The 17,422-nt window shown below is 37.8% G+C and overlaps 1 protein-coding gene across 4 annotated transcripts in view; it reads left to right on the forward strand.

The window, feature by feature from the left end:
- The window catches only part of CD2AP (CD2 associated protein), an 88,379-nt gene that overhangs the window by 26,329 nt on the left and 44,628 nt on the right, over positions 1-17,422 (forward strand). For 3 of the 4 annotated variants that reach the window (XM_068937020.1, XM_068937021.1, XM_068937022.1), the window contains exon 3: positions 16,508-16,661. In XM_068937020.1, coding sequence (XP_068793121.1) covers positions 16,508-16,661 — 154 coding nt within the window. Of the gene's footprint in view, positions 1-4,086; positions 4,410-16,507; positions 16,662-17,422 lie in introns of those variants that run through there. The other variant, XM_068937024.1, reaches the window with a different exon arrangement.

Genomic DNA, 17,422 nt, shown 5'->3' on the forward strand with positions numbered 1-17,422 from the left:
TGAGGGTCTTCTACAAAAGAAGAATTTATAAGAATGCCTTTTGATTATCTAGTATTTCTAACTTGTTTACGCTTTGTAGTTTAGCTCAAAATCTGCTTGAGGTTTAGAGCCCTTTAGTAACTTAATTTTACCATAAATAATATTTTTATGCTGTCATTGATGCTGATATACTTGAATGAATGCTCAAGTGCCATCTAGGAAGAAAGTATCAAACATAGCTCTTCTTTTGTCACCAAAACATCTTTATACCGAACAGCAAAGAAGAATCAGGGTTGGCTTATTTTTGTGTTACAAACTAAATTTGTTGGATGTTTTCTTCTGCTGCTGTTGCAGGGTAATTTTCAGTCTTTGAGTTAAATCATTACCATGCTGAAAAAACTTTATATCTCAGCTCCAGATATTTTTAACTCTACCACTTTTTAGTATTTGTGAGGAGGATCAGATATTCTGAATTACAAGAGACTTGAGTTTTCTTGAAAGCTTAAGAATTTGGAGAAATGAAAAGGAGTCTTCTGGTAGAAGAAAATCTTTGGTTTATTGTTTGGTGAGCAGCAACGTGGGCTAACTTGCCTTCGTGGTACAGGACTGTAGTGCTAAATTGTGAGGTTGACTTTATGATTTTTTTTTTTTAATTTTTATTTAAGACTCTATAGGCATAGGTTGAATAACTTGTCTTGCAGTGATTACACTATAGAAAAACCTTAAGTGGGAAATGAAAGTCCAGATTTTCTTTGTGGCCGTTTTGGTTATGTTCTATTCTTAAAAGTTGGCTTTACAGGTTAAAAGCCTCATGTTTTGAGAGACTATCTTCAAGAAAGTTCGTGCAGGAAAGCCTTTTCTTGCCCAAGCTGCTTTTAGCAGTAGGTTGTTGATAGCAGAGTTTCAAAAATTTTGCACTATAACTGGACCACTACAAATGTCAAGCTTACAAAACTAAATTTCAGTTAAAATTCAGCTTACAGCTTAGACTTGTGCAATATTCTGTTAACTCAACTAAGGAGTCAGTGAACTGCAGTAAGGAGATGGGAATGAACTGAAGCAGAATTGTACTTTGGCCTCGTGAACACGGAAGGTCCTTTGAGAAACAGATTTACTCCTTAGCTGCCTCACCCGATAGTTATTGAAGCTCTAAAGGAGCTGGTTGCTTATGTGTCCTCTGGATTTTCTATAGAAAGCTAGTCATGGTCTTAGGGAGACTTCTGCTCAGAGTAGTAAAGCTCCTGCAAGGGGATGTATGGGTGAAAGTAATAGCAAAACAGTAAGTTGGGGATGTATGCAGCTCCAAGAAGGATGCTGAAGAGGGATAAATATTACTGACTCTTGCTGGCTCACACAGAAGGGAAAGGAAACTTGAGGTCTGGTTGATGCAGTGAATAGGAAACAACTAGGAAAAAAAAAAAAAAGCTAGGAGGAGTGGGGAAACCTGGGATGAATTGGTCTGGGTGCCAAAATATCTTGCTATCTCTCAAGGGGGAGAGAAGATGGGATGGATCTCCCCGGTGGAAAATGTCCACACTATTTGCTCTCTCCAGTCACAAGAAGAAGAATAGCACTAGGTTTACACATTTTAACGTGAGATTCTGGGACTCTAATTTTTATGTCTTTCTACCAGGACTTTCTTATTCTCCTTTTTTGAATGTTATTTCATGCATCAGATGGAGATCTGGCCTGATCCTGTTACACAGATAAATTTTTTTTTTTCCCTGTATTAGATATGCTGGCCTATTAAGAATTTAATTGAGGCCAGTTTATAAGCTGTCTATTGAGAATTTGGATGGTAAACTTCAATCTCTGCTGATCTGAAATGGATTAATATTTGAAGTTGAAAGTGCATGTTATCCACCAAATTTGTCTGGCCTTTTGCTGTATGAAATGTTTAAGAGTACAATTATAAGACAGATTAAACTGGGCAAAGTTGGACGCATTTTCTATGTTTTCAAAAGTTAGATGTCTTTGGAGAAGATAAGTACCAAGTAATTCTTTAGAAGTAGTTCTTCATCTCCATCAAAATGCTGGAACACAACTGCAAAAGTGTTTGGGGGGTGGGAACCAGCCGATAATACCAGGCTATTTAGTGGTTGCTGGTTTTATTAGTTTGTCTCATATTAATCATGTCCGATTGCAGGAAAAGATCCTGTTGCCTGGCGGCAGCTGCAAACTGTCCTTGGCTGCCAGGCAACATACGACTGCTTCTTGCCTGTCTGAAGGACAACCAAAATGTCAATAGGAGGATTATGGCTGCATGCCTCTTTGTGTCGAATGCTCCAGATTCTGACTGTATCATCACAGCTAAAGCGGATCCCAGTGCTGTTCTGTTCCCTCATTCAGGGCTTCGCTAGTACATAGGATTTATTGAATTTTTATGCCAGTCCACATCTTTAACTCTTGCATCAGACAAATGCAGCTTTTCTGTTTGAGGTGTGACTGAGTGCTGTCAATTTATTTTTGAATTAGGCTTATAGGATGGATGATGTTTTTAATTTTTCTAAATTGTAAATATTGGGGGAAAAAAGGTCTATGAAGGCTATGTAATGATAGTGGCTGGTTCTTTGCTTTGTCAGGAAGCTGACTCTTTTTTTTCTTTTTAAGATCTGTTAAGGTTAATTTGTTGTGCAAACAGGAAAGTGAGCTAATTACTATCTTAATTTGAAGTGGACATATACAGCAGGGAATGTATGGAAGTTTCCTGAGGATGCCAGTGTGATACTGCTCCTTGGTACCTTGTAACATATGCTATTTGCAAGATTTCTCTCAATTTCCTATTTGACTTCTACCCAAACCTTTTGCTTGTTGAGGTTAACATCCTGAAGAAGGATAGGAGATAGGTGGTGCCTGGTTATTGGTGCCAGCTACGACTGGGCATTTGCTGCAGGCTTACCACTTTGACAGGTTAAAGAACAGTCTGAGGGCGCTTATGCCAAAAGACACAATTCTTGGTGCTGAATTGCTTCCGTCTTATTATGTATTAATAAGAAAGGGAACAGATAGGCCGAGCTAAGGAAAGCTAGATTTCCTATAAAGCCAGTATACTGGAATAATAATGGTGCGACAGTGTCATGTTTTTGGCAGAGTTTGACTGGGAAGTGGAAGGCATTTTAAAGGATGGGAGGGATGCTCAAAGCAGTCCTGAAAGTACAACTAAGATGTGGTGGAGAAGCTTGTAGTGACTCCATAGTCACATGTTTTTTTTTTTCTTTTCTGTAAGTTAAAGATGGGTGCAATTATAATAGCCCCTTTTGAAGCTGATTTACTTGAATTTTTTTTTTCCCCCCCCTGTAGTGTGGAGTTGGATTTTAGAGTACTTTGGAAACTTTTGTCATTTTTCCGGCTTGACTTGCAGCAAAATACAACTTTTGAATTCTTTTGTTTTCTACTCCTGGTTTATACGTGTCTTGATGCAGACTACATTTTTCTCTTGATGTTATATAGTTCCTCTGCAGGTGGAAGCTTTCCAATTTTATCAGAGAGTTCAGATTAAAATTCTTGTTTGGACTCTGTATATACGTGTTCTGGTGAGGATGTTATATTTGAATTGGAAGTCTTGTTCCTGACATTATTTCATTGCTCTTTCTCCTTTTTCTGATGTGGGCAATTGAAGACAGGCAACCTCGTAAATTCCTGAATGGACACTCTTAACAATGGAAGTGTAGTAGACTTCTATTGTTTTCTTTGACAGTGGCTGTTCCTTTTTAAAATTAATCACAATGTGAAATGTAGAAAGATGTTCATTTCCAATAACAGTTAAAATGAGGAGGGCAGGCTGTTTGTGTGTGTGGGGTGTGTGCGTTTTATTTAAGGAAGAAAAAAAAAAACTGTTTTGCTATCCAGCTAACTCATATGTTGGTTCGTAAGCTTGAAGTGATGATTTAGTGTTCATTTTTCTGCTTGTTTTTAAAGGTTTTTGTCTGCTTGTAGGTGATAAGGTGTTTAAGATTTTAAGATTGTAAATTTTATTTCCACCATTGCTATCTTGGCTTTGTATTTAGCTGTATTGTGAATCTGTATTTTCACAGTAGTGAAACTATTTGGATTGTAAGCTCAAGGCAGTAACTTGAATGAGGGAGGAGCAATGAATTAGTAGTTTTCATCGGTTAAGGTAGAAGAGTTTACTGATAGGCCTAGGTGGCTTTCTGGTGAACAAACAGGAATATTTCTACAAGTATGTTTTGGATATGCACCATTTCCCTTTAGTCACTTGCTCAGCAGAGGAAGTATCTGCAACAGAGCTGGTTCAGAGAAAACTTTTTGCTGGCGCAGGTGTGCCCAGCTGCTCCTGCTAGCTTAGTGCAGAGCCTGGATCCTTTTCAGGTTAATATGTGAACTTTGCTCGCTACGACATTTTTCCTCCTTCCCTCTAAATAAAAATACTTAACACTGGGTGTGTTCGAGCAAATATGTCCTTGGAAGAGGTAAGCTTACTTTGTTTTCTGTATGTTTTTTAAAATCAAATATTGCAAACTGAGTTTCAGGGCAATGAGCATGGGCTCAGTAAGTTTTGACTGCAGTTTGATATTTTTGGGGGAGGGGGGACTTTATAGTAATACAGTTTGTAAATTCTTGGCCTCAGTTGTTCGTGTAACAAAGTTGTTTGCTTTTGATTTAGATTAGCTACCCTTCTGCAATTTATTGAAGCACTGGAGAATTCAGTCAACTGTGGTGCTTGTGTGGAAAAACATGCTTAAAAGGGATAACTGCTTTTAGGGCTGACTTTCTTGCATAACTTCCTGGTCTTTGTGTTTGCTATCTAGTTGAAAACAAAACCAAAAATCCCTCCTCCTGCAGAGGACCACCACCTCCTTCCCCCCCCCCCCCCCCCGAACTTTTTCCACTGAAAAAATTATGGTATTAATGCAACTAACACGCTTTCTTAATGCCTCTTACCTTTGTTCTTTCTGATGTTGCATTGTTCAGTACCGAGTATGCTGTTAACCTATGGGAGAAATCTTGGCTGAAAACTTTCAAATGTAGCGTGGTGTCTTCTGTAATTCACTTTTAAAAATAGAAAATTGACCTCTCCGATAACTTTAAACAGGAGGTATGGAATTGAGGGATTATGGACTAGAAAATGTCAACCTTTACTGGATTGTTTTATAAGAATTCTGATCTAGTTGCACTTAAACATTAATTAAAAACAGATTAATAACAATATAAATTTTTGCACTTAGTGTATATAGAATAAGCTATTCTCCCTTTTTATTAGGAAGCAGAGATGTGTACTATAAAGGGACTCTTCTGTTTTTAGGGAAGATCAATTTTACTGAAATAATTACCCCCTATGTTATTACTGGCACAGCTAACTAATGCCCCCAAGGAAGGGGTGTGATTCAGCCTGATTTGTGCAGCCCAGAGGGTTTTCTGGGTTTTTGCACCTAACTTAAGCTCTGATGCCAAGATATACATCTAGTTTGAAGAAATTAAAATATCTGGACTATATTGGGGTAAAATATGTATGTATTTCCAGAATTTTTGGATTTGCTGTTCTGCTGGCTCTTACACTATTTATTTTGACACCTGTTCTGTCACTATACTATCTGAACTCTTGGTATTCAAGTAATGCCTACAGAAAATTAGATATATACAGAGTTTTATTGTTTTATTGTTTTTTTTTTTTAACCAGGTAAATGAGATTTCTGTTTATATAGCTGCTTCTGTTTTGTTGTTGAGTTAACTGGCCTGCATGTGGGGTACACAGGGATGTGAGACTGAAGAGCATGGAGATTTTGTTAACCTCCCATTAAGAGAGGTAGTCAGCTCTTCAAAGCAATGTTGGCTTTGAAGGTGGCAGTTTCTTTTTTCGAAAACAAAGATAATAAGGAAGAGTGAAAGCCAGATCAAGTAACGTTGGTTAGTGCAGAGTATAGTAGAGAAAATATGGGTACAAGCTGGCTCTTTTTGTCCTGGTGAGGAGTAAGATTGAGTTCATGCTGATTCTTTTGTTCCTGTTGCTTATCTGTGATACTGTGGTGCCATCACTTGTGCTGATTTTCTTCTGGATTTTGCAGAAAATACTCTCGCTGGAGGTGTGCTCCTCACAGGTGAGCCTAGGTAGTACTGCTGTTTGCTCTGGAGGAGTGCCCACGCATGGCTGCGTAAGCTCCTTTCACATTAATCCCATCAATTGGTGCATATAGGGAACTCATGGGAGCAGTGATAAGGAATCCTGCATTTAATAGATGAGACATAGTATTCAATTATCCATCTATTTTGGCCTGTCTGTATAAATAAACAGGTTTCTCCTAACCTGAGCATCAGGCTAAATGACTTGGGTGAGGCTTCGTTATGATGGGAGTCTTTTAAGAAACAGCTGAAGATATTGGTGCCTTCAGCAGATGGAAGAATTCACATAATGCAGCAAGAGTTTTTGTTAGGATTCAGAGCTCACTGTGGATTATTCCTGCTGCTGTGATTTTTATTTTTTTTTTATTTTTATTTTTGGAAGCAGAATCGCTGGATTAACTACTTGGGTTTATACCAGTCAGGCCCTGACCCTGCAAATTCCCTCTGTATACTAACCTATCTAATGTGAAGAGTGAAAAAAGTGTTGAGGGTTTTTTGAACTTACAGTGAGGCTCCATGTACACCATGGAGCTCCTGTTGCTGACATGGCCATGCCAGCACAGTTGTTCATAGGCACCTTAGCGTAAGCAGTGTCTCTCCCTGGGTGGTTATGTTGTGAATGTGTTGTGTTATGAATGGGATAAGCTAAACAGATACTGTGTTGCAGTACCATGACTGTGTCAACACTGGAATTCTGTTGTCTAACTGATGTCAATTATTTAGTGTCACATGTGTGACTAACTCCAAGGCAGTATAGCTATGTGGATCATAAATATCTTGCCTAAGAAAGATATCTACATGTATGAATTGCTTTTGTTTATCTTAATGGATTATTAGGTCTGAAATGTTACAGATGCTTTTGTCAAACATTATTTAAGTGCAGAACATGTGGTGAAATGATTTGCTGCTTTCTAGTTCTAAACAGGCATCCATGCTTTTCAAAATGTTTAAAATAGCACCTGTCAAGGAGGTTTTAGTTTGCATTTGAAAACGTGTTGTTTCACTTTAAGAATAAAACCTACAGCATCTTGAATTATTCTGTGGCTGAATATGAACACTGCATGAGGAACACACTAGCACTTTTAAAAATATTTTAAAATGCTGTCTTACCAAAGAGCATGATGAGTTCATGGAAAGTACTCCTACATTTTGCATCAGGAGGTAGCATTGCAATGAAGGAAACTGGAGGTTCCTTTCCTAAGTAAGACAGGATAAAGTATGTTGACTCACTTCTGTGAATACTGCTTAATAGTCTAATTATTCTCTCTGATCTGAGTAATCAAAATTTCTTAATTGTACATGGTCCTCTTGCTTTTCTAGATGTCATGTCTGCTTGTGACTTTGTTTTGTTGTCACTCTGCGTGTTCTTGGATATCTGTAATGCTGCTCTGCTCAGATGTAATGTTTTGTGCTCAAGCTAGTATGCAAAGGTTAAAAAAAAAATATACGTGTGTATATATATATGTATACAGTTTTTTTTAGCCACATGAAACCATCTGCTCTTTTGTCTTTCCTTATCTAACTTTTAGGCCTGAGTGTGCATAATTTTGTAACTTTGTTTTGTAGCCCTGTAGAAGGATAACCATTCTCTACTGCAGCTACATAAGCCAGGAGCATGTTGCATCAGATGGCATTTGCAACCGTCATTAAGTAAACTCCACAAAATGTGGATTGTGTCATAGTCAGAAATAATTGACTGGACATATGCAGAAAACATTTAAGTTCAGACCTTCTCTATGTGCAGAAGTCTAAACTAGTCCCATAAATATCTACTCTGTAATTAACTTATGTAATAATACCAGAGGTCTGTTACTCCAGTTAATGTATGTGACATTTGTTATACCCTGGGAACCTCAAGTGTTCTGTATGTGTACCCTAAAATGATGTTTTTAGCACTTTATCACCTGTTTAGTAAATCAGCACATACTTACACCCAACACTGCTAGTATTACATTTATTATGTTGCTTTTTCATATAAGGCTGAATGGAAGGGATGGAATTCTTAGTCTGATTTACGATAGTCCTGGGAAGGATTAGACAATTTAGATCGGGGTGATAATACTTGCAAACTTGAAACTTGAAAGTTTGCGTGAGGATAGCTCTTCTAGCCTGTGATCTTGCAACTTTTAGATCACCTGTGAGTGTTTTGAAAGCGTCATCCTTCTGGAGGGGAAGTTACCTGGTATGTACTGTAATGTTTTCAGTGTTAAATTTATATTTAATGTGTTTTACTTCTTTGAGCATTGGGTTGAGGGATTATGAGCTGTTTTCAAAATTGAATGTGCTAAATGATTTCTAGGTCTGACAAACTTTTAGGATATTTTCCTCTTACTAAAAATCTTACTTTAGTTTGGGGGTGTGTTAGCTTTGGGCTTGCTGTACTATGTTCACTAACTGTTAGAAACCAATGATGATGGTGGTCATGTCTTATAAAACAGGAGCAGCAAGCAAGACCCATTTTTAATTAAAAATGGTAGCTAATGTGAAGTTTTGATTAAATTAATTTTCAAAACAATTCTTTTTTAAGCAATGATAGGTAGGATTTTAAAGCTTACACTTCTGAGATTTTGTGATTATATCCTTTGTCTTGATTCAGCAAAATGCATTATCTTTATCTTAGGCAAGAGCTGCAAAGGGACTTGCGTGTGGCAGTGTTTAGTGTTAACTCCCTTTTTAATTTTCTCACTCTTCTTTTTTTTGTCTCTGCTCTGAGAGGAAGTGGCCCTGAGTTAAGTACTGAAGGTGTGACGGGGAATGGAGAAAGCTGGGTGCCTTGGAAGAGGGATGCACAGGAAGAAGAAAGTTGTATTCTGATAGTGGACAGAGGAAAAAACAGTGATAGAATGAACAAGGGATGATGTCCTCAGTTAAACATCAAATTGGATCTGTAGTGATTAACTGCTCTGGACCAGCAATACAGACACTTACTTACCTGGGAGAAAGGAAAGAAATTTCTTTCCCCGTCTTCCTTTGTGGTATTGCTTGATTAAAATGCTGAATGCTGCAGAAGCTGAATTTGGGTCCTGCCCTCTGCCAGAGGCCTGATTTCAATGATCTAAGTTGCTATTTTACGATGGGTTGCTTGCAGGACTTTAACTAGCCTGTAAAACAATTGCAAGAAATAAAATGAAATTTTCATATATCTACGCAAGTAGAATGGCCAAGAAATGCAATTAACGTTTCAAGATGTTTTTATTTGGCAGCAAATAAATGTTGTAGCACTATAAAATATCACTTAGATGTTATTTTTAAAAGTACTTCAAGACTTATTTATTTATTTTTAATTAGGTGGGTGGGCAGCACTGACCTAAAAATTTGACTCCTAAGTACTGCTGTTAATTTTCAGGTTTCTTTACTCCACTGTCAGTTGCACTAGGGATTAGATGGCAATATTTTACTCAATCTGGACTTGAGTCTCTAATAGAAGCAAATGGAAAAAGTCTTTTAACATTTGCAAAAACTTAAGATGCTTAAACATTACAAGATTTCTAAGCCTCTTGAACTTTACAAATATTAGTAAGAGCTCAGATCAGAATCTGTTTTGATCCTTGTTTTGCATGAGCTTTATAGGCATCCAGATATCCGAAGTAACATCTCTAACAACCTCTGAAATTTCACTTCTACCTTCCCACTGTAGAGGCGATACTTCCTTGTCCAGACGTAAATTAGGGCAAGAAGTCAAACCTTATGACATTAAACTTCTAAACAGCATATGAAGTAATTTGTTTTGCTTAATTAGAGAGTGCTGTAGTCAACTTTGAACACTCTTTAGTGCTTCAGGGGACTCTAACTAGTTTCATCTTTGAAATGATTTATTTCTGTTTGAAGAATAACTTTTAATCCTTTGAGGTGTTGATGGGCTCCTTGTGACCTCTGCCATTTGAGCTGTATTGTCAGGAGGTGGAAGAAGTTAATGCAAATTCGAATGTGCTCTGTGGAAAGAGTTCAGATAGCGTTTTATCTAATTTTGTTGATAATTGTCTTGTTCTGTGGCTTTAATTGATGGAGAATATGACAAAAGAATGGGATAGATGTGAATAGCTAGATTATTCATTTTTCTTTACTTGCCCTAATTAAATATTTCAATTTGTGTTCTGTGGATGCCTGCATTCAGGAAATGATAACTTATTTTTTATTCAAGGAGCAACTGAAGTTAGTATTTGAAGGGTCATTGGTAGGCAAAATGAAAGGACTTAGGGTAACTTAGCTTGGACAGCTTCTGTCTGTTAACATCTACCTTATGCCTCCTTCTACTAAGAACCTAAATAAATACACATTTTAAATTATTTTAGAGTTAATGGGTGCTTGAATAATTAGACATAGGAAGATTTTTTTGTATTCCAGGAACCAAATTTTTAATTGAACCTGAAAAGAATTTTTGCTGGCAATATCACATCTATATGCAACTATATATTTCATACATACACACGCACATATGTGCTTGTGTATACATATAAAATGGATGCACTCATGTATTATTTTTCTGTGAAAAGGTTATTGCAGGCTGTAAGGTTGAGAGATAAGCTTATATAAACAAAAATCTATCACCTGTAGATTTATCGCAAGCTTCCAACTCTTCCTTTTCCTCTAAAATTGAGTGGCAGGTTTAATTCTAACTTCCTTATTTTCTGCTCAGTAAAATATAAATCAAAAACTTAATTCATGAATGGATAATGCCATCACTGCTGTTCCAATGGGGAAGAAAAGAGATGAGCAAATCGTGTGTTAAGACTCAGATGTTTACCTATGTGCATTCCTCATCTCAACCTCTTTGGATATTGAGATCATTTGAGATGTCATTTTGAAATGTAATCAGCAAATAACACAAATGTATGTAGAACAGGTAGCTTTTATACAAGCTGGCATTTATCACAGTTATACAAAGGAAATGATGTAAAAGAAGTCTAAAGATGATTGTTCTTGGTATAATGACGTAGGAGAATTGAAGTCTTTTATATTTGAAGAATCTAGCTAAGGATTTAGGTTGACTGGATGACTAACTTCCCTCTGCCCTGTAGTGCAGGAATATACTTCATACTTACAACCATCTATCACTTTCTCCTTCAGAAAATCTGATCTGGTTTCTCTGCCACTGGATTGTTCAATTGATTTTTAGCAGTCCGCACTTCTGGTGTGGGAGGTAAGGAGGATCCTCCTCTTCCCATTTCAGCAGTGTGTGGGAAAGCAGCTAATAGTGAAAGGGCTGCTTGCTCATTTACACAGTAGGTCAGGACAGCTTGCTTGTTTGCTTATTTAGTGAGCATCATGAGGTTATAGATGAACAGAGACATGTCAGTTTTTGTGCATGTGTGAAGCAATGAGGAATAAAATCTTCTTTTAGATGTCGATGTACTCAGATGATTTTGAGTTCCCCCCCACCCTGAGGAATTGTTAGACTGTGACAGGTTCTCTTAAGTATCACTGCTGATCTTTTTTCCTCTATTATGTGAGAATTATACACATTTTTAAAATAACAGTCTGGTAGTGATTTCATATTTTGTGAAAGTGCTGTGAAAATTCATTTAACAGAGATTCGATAAACTTACAGACCTTAGTGACTGGAGCTATACTTTGTAACAGAAAGTGTGGGTGGTTACTTACGATTTGAGTGTGTTTTATGCCAAGATACAATCTGTAGCGGTCTTGTACTGCCAAATCATAAATGCATAAAATCTGTGTTGCTAATGGAAATGCTGACAAGCCTTTAGCTGTAGTGGCCTGGCATAATAGAAATATTAAAATTTCCAGCTGCAGCTAATGTCAAATTTCTGTTTTGTTTTTGCTGGCTGGCAAATAGTGGTGGCCTCATCTCGTAACACGCTGACCAGTCCAGTATCCTGGAAACTTTTTATTGATATTGTCACAACACAAGCTCTGAATCTATTGGTTTAGATGTACAGGTTTAACTTAAACCCCAGCCCTGAAACCTTTCTTGTTCCAAAGTGAATGAATAGGAATTTTGGAATTTCAGAATAGATATAATGATAAATGGGACTTTTTAGTGTGGATGCAGACATTAGGCTTGTGTGCAGTGTTTTCCAGCAACTTAAACTCAAGCCAGCTGTTTGGGCAGAGACTTAGGCATTGCAGAGTTGATAGGGATCTTTGACATCTGGGTAAATTATTAGTGTCAATTTCCAAGATCCAAACTGTGATATGTCTTGATTAGAAATGATTTTCCTCTGTAAAATGTTTATATGTTCAAAAGGTCAGCGAGTCATAACAATGATATTCAAGATGAAATACCTGGAAATGGTGATTGGGAAGTGTCCTAGATAAAGCATCCTAAAGCATGCTTTTGAAAATGAATCTAGAGGAGTTTTCCTGCCGTTGGAGGATGGAGATGAACTACAGGTTTTGGTGTAGTGGGCCAAACTTAGGCCTGGAGACGAGGGATTCCTGAATTTGTTTTACGTGGGTTTTAATGTAGTTTTTAATGTTCTGGGAAAGGTAATTAGCATTGAAGTTTCTCTTTTAACAAAAAGATGCTTGCTTTACGTGGCATTTCCAAAGGGAGTAAGTTAAATATTGGAAAAAGTTTTTGGCTTATCCATACACTGCTTACTAACTCATTCTTCACTAGTATTTTTTTTTTTTCAAAACTAGATTTATTTATCACCAGCCACTGTCCTTCATTGCAAACCAATTTTATCTGTGTATTTTCTAATCCATTAATTAAAGTACCACTATCCACTGTCTTTGAATCAAGCCTAGTGGACATGAATGACTCTTGCACAAGTATCTATTCAGTGCAAATCTTTTCTGATTGATTTGCAGCTCTCGTGCTGTCTTCATCCCATAATCATCCTGGTCTTTCCCTTACTGTCTGTTTCCTTTTTAGGCATCTTGGATTAGACAGGGACTTCCTAGAGAAACTGTCTGCGTACTGAAGTATTCAACTGTCATATCTTAACTGCATTAGTAGGGTCTCATAATACCAGTTTCTACCAGTGTCTGATCATTCTCTTGGTTTCTGCCTGTGGAATTCTCCGTCATTAAATCCTTAATCTTTGGATGTATCTTCAAGATTTTCCTCATGTATCTGTTGCTCACAAGTCTTTTATCTCTTTTTAAAACTAATTCCTCTGTATTTTCTGTTATAATTGCCATTGGTAGTCTTTTTATGTCAGTATTTGAATATTTCCTTCCTGTGACCACTTCAGTTACAGGCTGAACCCAGATATGAAAATTGCTCAAGCATTCCTCAAACATTGTCTGCTTACCTCAAATTGCTGATAAAGGAGGCACTTTTCTTAAAGCCTCCTCTAGCACCTGTAAGCTGTGTTTTATTTAAAGTCAGTCATATTTTTGGCCAGGCTACATGTGTATGGCTTCCCCATCTCATTTTAGCTTTCTTCATGCTGCTTATGAAGCATGTTGCAAAGTTATCACAGCAGCTGCTTCTGAAGTTGCTTGAAGTACAGCATTAGTACAAACTTGGGGGAAGGAGCCTATAACAGACTCCTCGTAGGAGAGTCTTATAACTGAAAAATAAGTTAAATGGAGAAACATTTATTCTTGGAGCAGCTGGAAGTTTTGGAGGTTATGTAAGCTCCATAGTAGAAGACTTTTACCATAAACCCAGGGAGGGAGCCACTCTAGACTAGTTCTCAAATGGCAGTATGTTTTTCAGTAGAGCAGAATGGCCTTGTTGGTAAGGCAGCTAGGTAGGAGGCTTTTTTGGGTGGCAAACTTTTTATTTATAGCCAACTTTAAATGGTTTATCAGACTTTCAAACAACTGGCCAAAAAAAAGATTAATAGACGAAGAATGACAAAATCTTTATTTAAAACGCCCATTTGAAAGAGGTAGTCATCATGCTTTGCTTTTCTGGCTCTCTTTTTGACTGGGAAGATGAGGTTTCTGTAGAACAGGCTGATCAGGAGAAGAAGGCTCAATAAATCGGAGAGAGAAACATTAGGAACCGCTTGCTTGTTTTTGATCTTTTATGTAATGTAAGCGAGTGGGAGGAATAACTTGTTCTTTAGGCCTTTCTTATTCTACCCTTCTCTGTCCTCTTGGGAAACAGGAAGGTGCCTTGGACTGTTTGACTTGGTATGTTTGAAAGCAGTCGGGATCTTTCTGGGCCTATTGAGTTTTCCAGCTGAACAGTTCCAGTCAGTAGCCTAGGTTTTCATGTTCTAAAAAGTATCGGGTAAATCCTGGCAAATGCAGTTCTAGTATTTTTAGCGTTTCAGAGATGCACATGGTTTTGTTGTTTGAGAGCTCATATTTAAGCATTTGGTGGATATCAGTTAGTATGTGTATGTTATCTCTATTGTTTTCAAATAGTATTACATATTCTACTGAAGTAGCTGAAATAACTACTGGAATTGCTGACCAGTGGCTACTGGTGATGGATGTGAGAATTGTTCTGAAGTGGATCACAGAAAGGTGCAAAGTGATTATTTGTATAATAAACTTTAACAATGGATATTTACTTTCCTCAAGATGTTATCCAGCTGTGGACAGCTGGTGGACTTCTATCAGAGTAGCAGTTGGGAATGCTACAGAGCTGTGAGAGTGTTAATAAGCATACAGATAAATGACAGCCAGTGAACATAATACACTTGCATTATCAGGAAATCTTTGATAGAGTTTTACATCAAGTTATTAAAGAAGTGAACTTCAAGAAATGAGATTAAAGCAAAAGCCCTTTTATGGGCTGAAAGGTGGTCTTCAAGATTAAGAAGGAAAGGACTTCTCAGAGAAGAGTCAGCAGTGGGATCCTTTGGGTATGTGGTCTGTTGCCAGTTTTGTTCAGCAGCATCTGCAATGAGCTGGAGAAGGGATTTGACTGTGGAATCTGCATTTTTGTGAATGCCATTAAACTCCTTCTGGTAGTTACATGATGATGGCAAGGAGCTGAGTGGGCAAAAAGGTGGCAGGTGAGCCTGTAGGTAGATAAAGGCCAGGTAATGTATGGAAGGAAAGGTAACCTATTACATGCCTATATGCAGCTTCCAGTTCCAAGCTGAACATCAGCTCATGAATGTTCTGGTGTGGTCGTTTTCAGTTCTTTGAAATCATCAGCTTCTCTTGCAATGACACCCCAAAAGCCAGCAGGATGCTGGGCCTTATCAGGAAGGCTATTGAGAACAAGACAGGGAAAAATGCTGAAATGTTTAAGGGGATGGTGCAGCTGCCTTGTGGGACTGGGGCTGAAAAGACTGGAGCTCTTCAGCTGAGAGGATAAGACTAAGGTGGGATATGGTCAAGGTTTACACAACCATGAAGGGAAGTGATAAACTGAATGCAGAATTGCAGCTCCTCAAATACCAAAACTGAACAGGAGAGACTCGGACTAGCTGAGGTGTCAGTTTAACACAGATGAGAGAGAAACTCCTTTATATAGGAGGGAGTGAATACCTGGAATTTATTGCCATGGGCAGCTATGGGGGCAGGCAGGATAATGGGTTTAGAAAGGGATTAGACAAATTTATTGCTAGATGCTAAAGGGAATGGGTGAGATGTACTTTTCTAATGAAACCCTTATGGGTGCTTGGGGAATGTAAGAGGAAAAGACAGCAGAAAGCACTTAGGATAGCATGCTTGCTCTCTCTAAATAACATCTCATACTGCCACTATCGGGAGGAGTATTCTGGACTAGATGGACCATTGGTCTGACCAGGTTATTTCTTATGTTAAGCCATTCATTGTCCTTTCCCCCACGCCCCAAAGTATTCCTTCTCACATAGTCTCATTTAATGAGTTAATGTAGTAGAGTAACTGCTGAATATAGGACCTTTTTTGTCAAGAACTGATGCTTTCTCATTTATAGGCCGCTTTGTATTCATTAGTGCCTTCCTCCTAAATTAAGGTGTTAACGCAGTATTTGATAGGAGGATGGGAAACATTTATCAGAAATATTGTTTTCTATTACTTTCCTCCTACACCCTCCACCCGAATCCCACTTATTTTATGTATCCTGTTTTCTTTTCTAGTCATATCTTCCAGCAGTAGTACTATTGCATCTTGTCTGTAAACAACCTCTGAGCTTTCTGAGGCAGAGATGATCTGTTAATAAAGACTTATGTGCTAGATTTTTATTTAGTACTGTAAACCATGGATCTGTAATTGAGGTTGTATTCTTACAATTGACAAAAAAATTTTAATATAAGCCATGCCTTCAAAGTTGTGGTAATGTGACTTTTCCAGGCTCAAAAATTTACTTAGGATTGCAGTAAATAACTAGAATGCTGCCCCTGTTTGAGTTTTCTTGGCACATTGACTTGCTTGTTTCCTAACGTGATTGTGTGGAAGATTCCTGTTTATGAAGACCTTTAGTATGTTTAGATGCAGGATACCATGTTTGTCAAGTATTGTATATCATTATGCACCAAATGGTAAGTACAGTTGAAATTTGGTAGGCTATAGAGTGGCTCATTAAAAGCACTATGACATCTTGGGTAATTTAAATGGCCTTAATCTTTTAAATGTCTTGTTTCAGGAAGTGAAGAAGGATGTAGAACCCAAGGATGACGTCCTACCAGTCAGGAGGGAGAAATCTGGCAACGTAGCAAGTCTTGTGCAGCGTATGAGCACCTATGGGCTTCCAGCAGGAGGATTTCAGCCTCATCCCCAGTCCAAAAACTTCAAGAAGAGTATGTAGTCTTTCCATTTCCTTTAATTGCATAGGCTGCTGAAGTGTAATTTTTTAATAAAACATTATTGCTTAATGCCTAGCTTAGTTTTAAGGCTGTACAGAAAGCTAGGGACGTAGGAGTTATTTTACATTCTAAGCCAAATTCTGTGCCGAATGCATGCAAAGCTTATATGTAGTTCTTAATGACAGCAGCAGTAAGGAATTCTTACGGGAGCAGAATTTTAGACCCCTTCTAGAATCTAGAGAATATTACCTTAATTTTTTTGATCAGCCTAGAGCAACAGTCCTTCTCGGTTGTTTTCTGTGATTTCACATGGGCCCTCTTTGTTTTGTAAAGTACCTGAATGAGAACCGAAGGTCTGTTCATGATAATTGGAAAATGTCCTGGGGTTGTTATTTCTGACTAGAAAATTTTTGATAACGATATAAGGCTTTAACAAGGAAATACTGTTACTCTTGAGTTTAGGTTCCTCTTGTTTAGGAAGTTTGCTTGTAGTGTGAAACAAGGTGAAGTTGGATGAACAGATTTGGTGATACCTAAGAATTAAGGTAGTAGAAGTCTTCCTTTGACTGTAAGTTTAACCCCAGGATGGCCAGTGGAGGAGACTTTTGTACCTCCCTGTCTGTAGTTCCTAGGGTGTGATGCCAGTGTTTGAGTCAAGCTGATTAAAACACAGGAGCGGAAAACTTAATATTTGCTGTACCCAGAAAACTGACTTGTGATCTGTATTTGGATGTCTCAATTTTACAAGACAGATT

This window comes from Struthio camelus, chromosome 3 (genome assembly GCF_040807025.1).
Source record: "Struthio camelus isolate bStrCam1 chromosome 3, bStrCam1.hap1, whole genome shotgun sequence".
In the NCBI taxonomy this organism is placed as follows: Eukaryota; Metazoa; Chordata; class Aves; order Struthioniformes; family Struthionidae; genus Struthio; species Struthio camelus.